This window comes from Mobula hypostoma, chromosome 2 (assembly GCF_963921235.1).
Source record: "Mobula hypostoma chromosome 2, sMobHyp1.1, whole genome shotgun sequence".
NCBI classification, from domain to species: domain Eukaryota; kingdom Metazoa; phylum Chordata; class Chondrichthyes; order Myliobatiformes; family Myliobatidae; genus Mobula; species Mobula hypostoma.
The window spans coordinates 111,817,367-111,829,359 of NC_086098.1; the positions used below are offsets into that span (position 1 = coordinate 111,817,367).

General features: G+C 41.9%; 1 protein-coding gene across 3 annotated transcripts in view; it reads right to left on the reverse strand.

Annotated features, from left to right (window-relative positions):
• The window catches only part of slc2a12 (solute carrier family 2 member 12), a 67,302-nt gene extending 63,184 nt beyond the window's left edge, over window positions 1-4,118 (reverse strand). For all 3 annotated transcript variants that reach the window (XM_063040419.1, XM_063040418.1, XM_063040420.1), the window contains exon 1: window positions 3,983-4,118. In XM_063040419.1, coding sequence (XP_062896489.1) covers window positions 3,983-4,102 — 120 coding nt within the window. In that variant the 5' untranslated portion in view covers window positions 4,103-4,118. The remainder of the gene's footprint in view (window positions 1-3,982) is intronic.
• Window positions 4,119-11,993: the final 7,875 nt, after the last annotated feature.

Consider the following 11,993-nt stretch of genomic DNA (forward strand, 5'->3'; position numbering starts at 1 on the left):
AGCATGGCTCATACCCAAACCAGCTTCAGCTCTGCCTGCCTCCTCGCTGTCTGCGGTGATAGCTAATCACAATTTGCTCATGAAAGATGTTATAAGTATGACTTTGATACCACCAAGATGCACAGAAAAACCATAAAACATAGGAGCCAAATTAGGCCATTTGGCCCATCGAGTCTGCTCTGCAGTGAGCAAAACTGTCAGAAATGGAGCAGGTTCCAAATGATTCAGTCCCTGGGGTAGTTGCTGATGCTTATCATGGGTGGAAGCTGCAAGAAAGAACTCAGAAATACAAGTGTACATAACTTCAAACACAACGGGCATGCAAGCCAGTGTTAGACAGGAAGTGCTGACTGAATGGGGCCTGGCTTATAAAGTTTCAAATGAACTTAGGTTTTCGGAAGATTGAAGGCAAGAGCATGGGGACAGCCAGGATCCAGTTGTATTTGTCAGTCCTGCAATGACCAGAGATACAGATGAGATAGAGATTGGTTAACATGCAAGCTGTGGTGGTTCTCATGGGGAGCATTAAAACTAAGCCCAGTTGCATTCTTATCCAATGTTTCTTAATTGTACTGCCTGATAAATGCACTGTAAAATTATTGGGGTAAGTGAAAGATGCATTCTCCATGCTTCCAAGTGAAACTACAAACAAGAAAATCTTCTGATCTTTAATAATTTAGAACAGCAGATTTTGCCTTATCAGAGCATACACTTTTAGGACATTACAAGAGCACACATTTAACTGATTATCAAAGACTTTGAGCTAAATGATAACAGCTTGATTGAAACAGGAAAGCAGAACAAACCATGATTAGTCAAGTGCATTTAACTTCACAAAGTCATCAGAAGAAGCACACGTACCACAAGTCACCTCTGCAATCATGAATCACAATGCTGACCTAGGAATTTTTTTTTATAGAACACCTGAATAAAACACCAGGATAGGTCTGGTCCTTGGGTTGAGATTCTAAATTGGAGAAAGGCCAGTTTTGGTGGCATCAGAACAGATCAGTTAAATGTGATTGACACAGGTTGTTTTCTGGCAAAGGTGTATTTGGAAGCCAGAAGGCGGTAGTAGATGATTGCCTCTCCGATTAGAGACTTGTGACTAGTGTTGTGCTGGAGGGAGCAGTGCTGGATCCATTGCTGTTTGTCATTTAAGTCAATGATCTGGACGATAATGTAGTAAACTGAATCAGCAAATTTGCTGATGAAACCACGAATGGGGATGTAGTAGGCAGCAAGGAAGACTATCAGAGCTTGCAGCAGGACCTGGGCCAGCTGGTGAAATGGGCTGAAAAATGGCAAATGGAATTTAGTGCAGACATGTGTGAGGTGTTGCACTTTGGGAGCACCAACTACTGTAGATCTTACATGGTGAGCAGTTGGGCACTGAGGAGTGCGGTGAAAAAGGAGGATATAGGAATAAAAATCCTTGATTTCTTGAAAATGCCGTCACAGATAGGACAGTAAGGAAAGATTTTGGTACATTGGTCTTCATAAATCAACGTATAATGCCTTGGTTAAGGACCATGCTTTATTTTATTAATATAGTTATGCTATTAGGCATTTTATTTTCCGCAGATCTCAAAATGCAAACTATATAAAAAGTGTTTCAATCACAGACAAGAGAACATCTTCAGATGCTGGAAATCCGAGCAACAAAATACAAAATGCTGGAGGAAATCGGCAGGCCAGGCAGCATCTCTGGAAAAAAGTACAGTCGACGTTTTGGGCCGAAACCCTTCGGCAGCACTGTTCCTTTAGTAACATTGAGTATCTCATTTCTGCTGTTTGAAATAAATATTCAGCTGATTAAGTTAGGCTTTCTGTAATTAGCTAATAGGATTTGTCTTATGAACATTTTCTTGAGAAAGCGTGGAAAAAGAACTGGGAGCCATTTTCTTTTTAAACAGAGGGCGTGGGATCGAAGGAGTTTGGAGAAGGATGGAGAAAGACAGAGGAAGTGAACATAGACAGCGAACATGGTGGAAGAACATGGGGCTCACAGAACCCCATTTGGAAGGACAGATACAGATGTTGGAAAACCCTTATGCATACTATGGGTTTCGCAGAGAATGTACAGATAAATTTCAGCTAGCAGCTAGCACAAGATATTGGAGAAACTTTGATACCTTTTTCCTTGGATGTTTACACAGATTTTTTCTTTAAAACTACCAGAAATAGAGTAGATGATGGACCCTTTGTTTTGTTTGTTATAGTTTAAAATATTTTGTCAATACAATTTCAATTTAAGTTTAAACTGGTTTGAGCCAAATTATTCCTCCTAGCAAATGGTAAATTTGCATGGGTAAGTCAATATTCAAACAAGTAATTGTCTTATTTTCCCTTAGAATAAACATTCAAACTTTTGTGCTTTTGCATTTACCCGAATCATATCCACCCTAAACCTGTTTTTAACTGATAATAGCCCTGATTGTTATTCCCATGCAATGTGGAGTTATGTTGCTGTTAGTCTGCAGTCACAGTAACAGATAACTCATTATGAGCCTAAGGTGAGAAGTTTACAAATGTATGAGTACAGGAGTTTGGATGTCATTTTGAAATTGCATAAGGCATTGGTGAAGTCTAATTTGGAGTGTTGTGCCCAATTTTGGTCACCTTCCTACAGGAAAGATGCAAATAAGATTGAAAGAGTACTGAGAAAATTTACAAAGTTGTTGCTGAGGCTTGAGGACCTGAGTATAGGGACAGGGTGAATAGATTAGGACCTTATTCCCTAGAGCATAGAAAATTGAGGGGAGATTTGATGGAGGTGTTCAAAATTATGAGGGCTATAGATAGGGTAAATGCAAGCAGGCTTTTTCCACTGAGGTTGGGTAAGACTAGAACTAGAGACCATACGATCATAAGACATAGGAGCAGAATTAGGCCATCTGGCCCACAACTCTGCTCCACCATTCAATCATGGCTGATTCATTTTCCCCTCCTCAGCCCCACACCCCAGCCTTCTCCCCATAACCTTTGGTGCCATATCCAATAAAAATAAATGATCAAGTTCTACCTTAAATACACCCAATGACCTGACCACAGCTGCTTGTGGTAATAAATTCCACAGATTCACTACCCTCTGGCTAAAGAAATCATGGGTTAAGGATGAAAGGTGGAAACCTCTTCACTCAGAGGGTGGTGTGAATGTGGACGCGGGCTGCCAGCGCAAGTTGTAGATGCGGGGTCAATTTCAACATTTAAGAGAAATTTGGATAGGTACATGGATGAGGGGGGTATGGTCTGGGTGCAGGTTGGTGGGACTAGGCAGATTAATTGTTTGGCACTGACTAGATGGCCAAAGGGCCTGTTTCTGTTTTGTAGTGTTCTCTGACTCTTCCCAGGACATTTATTATTTAATCATAAATACTGTATACATTAATACAGTAAGGAAATCTCATATTGGATATAATAATCAAGAGAACATGGAGAAGGGGCAAGAGAATGAGGAAATTTGCATTATCTCCTGTGAGATTCTTAAAGTATCAACGTACACTGCTACATCCCACACTGGTCTAAAAAAACAGACTAAGATGCTGAGCACACAACTCCTTTATATGACTCACTTCTGAGCAAAATTCAGGCACAAAAAAAAAGTCTCAAAAGTTAGGTTCCAGACTCAGTTATAGAAGAGGTAATTACAGTACATTGAGTTAATAAAAAATTATTTAAGCTAGATTGCATTCCTAGCTCTACACTTCAGGATTTAGTCAAATGCAAAATCTACTTCTTTATTCACACAAGAGACTAATGAAACAGGGAGTTATTTCAAACAAAGTCCAATGTTCCATTCACAGGCCTTTCAGACTTTTTGCTCAACACTTATCTCCCTCACGTTCTGCTTCTTGTACTTTTCCCATAACTGCTTTATATTTTTCAATATCATTAGTTAATCCGAGCTGGAATTATTCATCCTGATACAGTACATACTGATCTGGTGCATACAGTATGTAGTTCTAGACATTTTACTCACCAGTGCCGTACACAATAATTCTTCAGATCTCCATTTAACACGTAAACTTTGAGTGAGGCGGAAGTCAAAAATATTCTGAATGATGTGATTCTGTTTCAGAAGTTGCACGTTATTTGACATCAACAAATTCTGCCAAGTTTTCAGAATGCACCTTTATTACTCACCAAGGTGAGGCCCCATTTGACTATCAATTACTTCATGCAAGCCAAACTTTAGTGAAACAACTTGTATAAAAAGGGCATTGATAATTCTCTAATCAAAACTTTAGGGGTGACCTTTAGACACAAGCAATGATTTTAATAACCTTGTATAGATCCTGCAAACTTAGCTTAATGCAATAAAATCAGAATAGCAGTTATAATCCTAATTAAAATTGACATTGTGTTAGAGATAAATGTTTAAAATTCTAAAAAAAAAAGAATGGGTATACATGGAAGAAGACATTAAAGGACAGGAATTCTTGAAAAATTAATCGGAAAAATTCTAATGGCAGCCCTTACCAGCTGAAGAAAAGAATCAAGGAACAAGAGAGACTCACTTATGAAATGTCTTTTCAATATCTGTACAGAATAACCAGCAGCCAGTTAAGCACTTTTGATGTTTAATTGCTAGGAACAGTAAGAACTTTGCACTCAGCAAGCCCTCACAAACAAGGAAGTTTGGACTAGACCAACACACACAAAATGCTGGAGGAGCTCAGCAGGCCAGGCAGCATCTAGGAAAAGAGTAAGCAGTCAACATTTCGGGCCAAAACGTCGACTATACTCTTTTCTGAGATGCTGCCTGGCCTGCTGAGTTCCTCCAGCATTTTGTGTGTGTGTTGCTCAGATTTCCAGCATCTGCAGGTTTTCTCTTATTTGAGTTTAGACCAGGTGATCTATTTTATGGTATTTTTTCAGGGATTGTTACATTGTTCCAATGTAGCAGTAAAGGTGATGCCAGAAATGAATGGATGGAGGGATTACCTATTGGTCCCACTCTGCTGACGGTCAATCAAATACACTGGCTCTGAGGGGTTTGGGGTTTGCATCCCATTGACATTATCTCAGCAGTACAATGTCTGGATTCGACTTTCAGTTCTGAGGAGGATGCATTTCAGGCTCTTCTTACTTTTTATTTCTTCAGTCCACTTATAATTCAAAGTAGTATTAAGCTGTGGTTTTTGTTGAGGTTGTGGTTCAGGCAATTATTTTCTTTGCTTATAGGGGTGGTTTAGGGTTGGAGAGGGAAGTTAGAGCAACACAGAAAATGCTGGAGGAACTCAGCAGGCCAGGCAACATCTAGGAAAAGAGTACAGTCGATGTTTCGGGCCGAGACCCTTCGGCAGGAATAGAGAAAAAAAAGCTGAGGAGTATATTTAACAGGTGGGCGGGGAGGGAGGAGGGAGGAACACAAGGTGGTAGGTGAAATCTGAAGGGGGAGGGAGGAAGTAAAGAGCTGGGAAGTGGATTGGTGAAAGAGATGGAAGACCATGGAAGAAAGTGGGGGAGAAGCACTAGAGGGAGGCTGTGGGTGGCACGGAGATAGGTGAGAGAGAGAAAAGGGGATGGGAAATGGTGAGGGAGAGGAGGTGGGGCATTACTGGAAGTTTGAGAAATCGATGTTCACACCATCAGGTTGGAGGCTACACAGACGGAATACAAGGTGCTGTTCCTCCAACCTAAGTGTGGCCTCATCACGACAGTGGAGGAAGCCATGAATGGACATATCGAAATGGGAACAGGAAGTGGAATTAAAATGGGTGGCCACTGGGAGATCCTGCTTTTTCTGGCAGAGCTGATTGACTAGAAATTATGGTATTTCTAATTGTGGGATCTTACTCTGCACATATTTCCTATTTGCAGCAATAACTATTATAGGAAGTAGCTCATAGTGTCAGAGTTTCCATAGATTCACACAACAGAGAAAGAAGCCCATTAACAACAGGCTCCCTGCCAAGTATCATACGGCCACTACTTCAATGGCTATAAATGTCGTCTGACAAGTAGAGGTTGCCAAAATTTCTAAATAAATGCAAGAATCATCTTTTATGAGTGATGAAGGAAGAATTTGTCAATGCAAGTGTAACTGGTCTCACCCAAATTCAATGGAGAAAGCCTGCTTGCATTTACCCTACCTATACCCCTCATAATAGCTCTATCAAATCTCCCCTTTATCTTCTATGCTGTTGAGATTAGGGGCATTTCACAAAAAGAGCAGAAGGATGCAGTTAGTGGTTATATAGCCCTTCTGAGATTAACCAACAGCAATCACTCACACAACACTTGTAAAAGGAGATGATCCCGCGTCTGACCACTGCAGAAGTCATATAGTTGGTGCAAGCATCCTTTGCAGCTAGAGGCTCCAGTCCAAACTCAGAGCGGAGAGATTAAATGCTGAATGGCCACTATCCAACTGCATATGCAAGTGATTTTCACAGGTAGAGCTGAAGGAAGCAGAAGATGCACAGTAATTCTAAGCCAACGTTTCTTCCCAGTCTCATAAGATGCTGTGGTACACTATGTGCCATTAGTTAACCATCACTCCGGTAAACTCTGGTCACCATCACCCCACCTCAGCACGGGTAACAATTTGCACATTGTGTTGAGAGCACTACTGCCACTCATGTAGACCCCTAGGGAGGTACAAATTTAGAGTGTTTGGTAGTTTCTATAAAGGGCTTAGCCCCTGACTGTCTAGTGGTAGAAAGCCCATAGACTACAGTCTTTCCCCTCAAAACATTTGTATTGGCTGCATAAAGCTTCAGTGCATTGGTCAGTACACACTTGTGCAGCTTAGAATGTGCTGGTCAACAGAATTGATGGATGTCTTGGAAAGAGTGATCATAATATGATTGAATTTCACATACGGATGGAGGATGAAATCGTTAGATCTAAAATTAGTGTATTATGCTTGAACAAGGGAGACTACAACAGGATGAGGGGGAGGAGTTGGCTAATATGGATTGGGAGCACAGGCTATTTGGTAGAACAGTTGAGGAACAGTGGAATACTTCCAAAGAAATTTTTCCACAGTGCTCAACAAAAGTATATTCCAGTCAAAAGTAAGGACAGTAAGTGCGGGGAGAGCTAGCTTTGGATAACTAAGGAAATAAAAGATAGTATCAAATTAAAAGCTCGTGTACAAAGTCGCAAAGAGTAGTGGGAGACTGGAGGATTGGGAAAACTTTAAAAAGCAACAAAGAACAACTAAACAAGAAATAAGGAAAGGGAAGATAGCGTATGAAAATAAATTAGCACAAAATATAAAAACAGATAGCAAAAGTTTTTATAAATATATAAAGTGGCTAAAGTCAATGTAGGTCCCTTGGAAGATGAGAAGGGAAATTGATATTAGGTGATAAGGAAATGGCTGAGGCATTGAACGACCATTTTGTGTCAGTCTTCATGGTGGAGGACTCGTCTAATATGCCAAAGAATGATGTTATGGACGAAATGGGAGGTGAGAGCCTCGATAAAATCACTGTCACTAAAGAGATAGTGATGGGCAAACTAGAGGGCCTGAAGGTAGATAAGTCCCCTGGTCTTGATGGGATGATCCCAGGGTGCTGAGGGAATTGGTGGAGGTTATAGTAGACGCATTGGCAATCATTTACCAAAACTCTCTAGACTCTGGGCAGATCCTGGCAGATTGGAAGACAGCAAATGTCACACCACTTTTTAAAAAAGGATGTAGGCAAAAGATGGGCTACTATAGGCCAGTTAGCTTAACATCTGTAGTCAGGAAAATGCTTGAAGCTGTCATTAAGGAAGAAATAGCGAAACATTTAGAAAGGAGTGGTTTTATTAGACAGACACACATGGATTCAGAAAGGGCAGGTCCTGTTTGACAAACTTACTGGAGTTCTTTGTGGACATAATGAGTGCAGTGGATAGAGGGGAACAGGTGGATATGCTATACTTGGATTTCCAGAAGGCATTCGATAAGGTGCCACACAAGAGACTTATAAATAAGATACGGATGCATGGAGTCGGAGGAAGTGTATTGGCATGGATAGTGGATTGGTTAATACAAGGCAGACAGTTGGTATAAATGGGTGTTTCTCCGGTTGACAGTTAGTGGTGAGTGGGGTGCCACAGGGGTTGGTTCTGGGCTTGCAGCTGTTTACCATTTATATTGACGATTTGGAAGAGGGGACTGAGTGTAGCGTAGCAAAATTTACTGATGACACTAAACTGAGTGGAAAAGCAAATTGTACTGAGGATGTGGAGAGTCTGCAGAGAGATATAGATAGGTTAAATGAGTGGGCCATGGTCTGGCAGATGGAATACAACATTGGTAAATGTGAGATCATCCACTTTGGAAGGAATAATAGAAGAGCAGATTACTATTTAAATGGTGAAAGATTGCAGAATGCTGTTGTGCAGAGGAACTTGGGAGTGCTTGTTCATGAATCACAAAAAGTTGGCTTGCAAGTACAACAAGTTATTAAGAAAGCAAATGGAACCTTGGCCTTCATTGCCATAGGGATTGAATTCAAGAGCAGGGAGTTCATGCTGCAACTATACAGGGTACTGGTGAGGCTGCACCTGGAGTACTGTGTGCAGTTCTGGTCTCCATACTTGAGGAAGGATATACTGGCTTTGGAGGCAGTGCAGAGGAGGTTCACCAGGTTGGTTCCAGAGGTGACACTGGCTGCTCTTTTTCTATCGTTGTCAACTAACTTGTTATCGTGACTCATCAGACCTATTCCATTGTGGATCCCCAGATGAACCAGATGATGGTTTGAGGGACTACTAGGGTGGAGGAGTATGGAATGGGCAATACCTGCACCTGTTATTGAAAGGGAGTGCAGTTCCACGATCCCAGTCTTTTTGCCTAACATTGCCTGTCCACTCCAGCTAATTTCTTCTTACACACCTTGGGCCCTCCAAACCCGATCTCCAGCACCTTCAGGTAGTCAGACATCAGGGTGAAGGGAACAGTGGACTGATCGAACCAGCTGCCAAAGAATATGGTCGCCTTCTTTCTACAATTGACTCTGGCCTCTGAATACAGGGCTGCAGATGCTGAGCAATCTGTGGACTGACTATGGATATGAACATTAAATGTTGATTTCGTCCAAGTCCAGGGAGGATTTGACCTAAGTGCCCCATTACCTGGTATAGTTGCCCCTTTTTTTATCAGGGTCCTTCCTGATGGAATCTGCAAAGGGTTCTGTGCAGCCCACTGACAGCAGAGAATGGACAATGCTGCCTTAAATCTTACTCGACGTGAAAGCTATCTGTTTCCTGCACATTACTTGGAACTGCACAGTGGATGTCCATGTAGATCCATTGTTCCATGGATGTAATGGACAGTCATTAAATTTAAGGAGTAGGCTGAGGCTGCTAGCTCTGCTAGGATTAATGACTAGTCCAGACTCCCCCACTCACCGTCATCTAAAAGCTCCCTGATAGAGGACAGGAAATATCAGAAGGCTGTGGCCTCTGTGGTCTTTCTGTCATATGGATAGGCACAGAAGCAACTGCAGATCCTCAGTATGGCTGTCTGCAAGGATGCTACTGGGCTGTCATCATCTCTAAGGCTGAGAATTGCAGAGAATCAGAATCAGATTTAATATCACTGGCAATATGCATGAGATGTGTTGCATTTTGGCAGCAGTACTTTGTAATACATAACATGAAATACTATAAATTACAGCAAGAAATATATATACACAACTATTCAGGCTCGTGTGCCTCCTTCTTGATGGTAGTAATGAGAAGAGGGCATATCCTGGTTGATGGAAGACCATAATGATGGATGCCATCTTTTTGAGGCATCGCATTGTGAAGATATCCTTGATGTTGGAGAGGCTGGTGCCCATGATTGAACTGGCTGTGATTGAACCTTGCTGCAGTTTTTTTTCCTGATCCTGTGCCGTAGCCCTTCTGTACCCAGATGGTGAAGCAACCAGTTAGAATGCTCTTCACAGTATATATATAGAAATTTGTAAGAAGTTTTGGCGACATACCAAATCTCTTCAAACTCCTAATGAAATCTAGCCACTGTTGTGTCTTTTTTGTAATTGCATCAATATGTTCAGCCCAGAATTTATCTTCAGACATCCAGAAACCTGAAACTGCTGATCCCTCAATGAGGATTGATGTGATCCCCTGACTTCCCCTTCCTGAAATCCACAATCAATTCTTTGGTCTTACTGACAGTGCCCTAGCAGGTACATGGTTAGGGCCTGATGCCTTGCAAGGGTTCACCCTCATGAAAGATGTTCTAACATCAGCCTCAAAGACAGAGATTACAGGGTTACCAGACACTGCAGAGATTCACACGTGTAATTTTAGTCTCCCTTTCAAAGTGACCATAAAAAGCGTTTAGCTCATCTTGGAGTAAAGCATCACAGTCATTCATGATTTTAGGTTCCACCTTGTAGGAAATAACGGCCTGCAAACCCCGCCAGAGCTGAAATGCATCCAATTTCATCTCTAACTTCAATGAGAATGGGGTTTTAACTATAAAATAGCCTTCCATAGGTCATACCTGGACTTCTTGTATAGTTCTGGATCACTAGTCTTGAATGTTACAGATCTAGCCTTCAGCAGACTATGGATCTCCTGGTTCATCTACAACTTTTGGTTTGGGTGTGTCCAATATGCTCTTGAAAGCACGTCACCATTTATCAGTCCTGATGAAGGATCTTGGCCTGAAATATCAAGTGTTTACTCTTCTCCATAGGTGTTGCCTGACCTGCTGAGCTCCTCCTACTTTTTGTGTGTTTTCCTTTGAATTTCCAGCGTCTGCAAGTTTTCTCGTGTTTGCCATTTATCAGTGCCATCTTGAGAGCTTCCTTTGTTAATAACTTGGAATAAGTACAGTGTGCACATCTCATCCTGTTCCATTCAGCAGACTCTGGATCAGAAGATTATCTTGGAGAACTCTGAGCTGAAGAGAAAAACCTGCCATGTCTTCCGCTTTTGGAGACTGCCCCTCAACGGCAGAAGGGGAAGTTGCTGCAAGTGCACCTGGAGATAACACCATTTCCTTTGACCCTGTACAGCTTTCTGAACACTATTGGTGATGATGAAAAACCTCTTGACAGTCTCTTTTGTTTCCTACAAGTACAATGAAGATTAAAGAGGAGTTTCATAGTTCTCTAATCTGTGGAGTCTTTGTCAACTTCTCTGATATTTTCCTGGGTCAGCAGTCTTACGTTCAACTTCCATATCCCCTGCCTACCTTCTGGTCCTCCTGTAGGTGATAGGAGGTCCAAAGGAGGCAGTGGTCAGAGAAGAACACCAGCATGACACTGTAGACCTGACAGTGAATGCCTTCAACCTTGGAGGAAGTCTATGTGGGACCATCCTTAGCCACCTGGTCTTGACCAGGTGACTTACCACTGTGCTCCATCTGCAGGTATCTGAAGATGCCATACAGGTTGGGATCGTTTACAATGATCGTCAGAAGTTTGGAGATGCTGTCCAGTCTGCTGTCTCCACTATCTAGGTATCCAGCCCCATTGATGATGCATCTGAAGTCAACACCCAGGACGTCACCAGCAGCAGAGTGAGTGCTGCTGAAGGGCAGTCAGCTGCTCATTCTGCACGGCAAGGTCTATACATTGATAAGCCAAAGAGGAGTGTTGTATTACATTAAGTCTAGCACAAGGAAACATCTACCAACCACCTCTTTGACATCGGTGATTGAGAATTTGTCTCTTCATGGCAGAATACTGAGGACAGAAGCATGGCGATCATTGCTTTCCAACTATTCAGGCAAACTGTGGGACCACCATCAGGACCACCTCTGATAGCTGCAGAGGTGTGGCAGTCCAAATTCTCACACTCTTCTAATAAAGTTATACCCCCTTGACCTTGGCAAGATATTCCAAAGTAGACACACATTGCACAGTGTTTTTCACACATATTAAATGAGTGATGTTTTGAAGTTCGAAGTTACTAACACCGTGAACTGTCATTCATCCTGAGCCGCAGGCCCACAGCTTTTGTAAACATTAGCACCATTTTTGGCCTCAAGTACTGGGAGTCATAGAGTCATTGAGTAATACAGACTG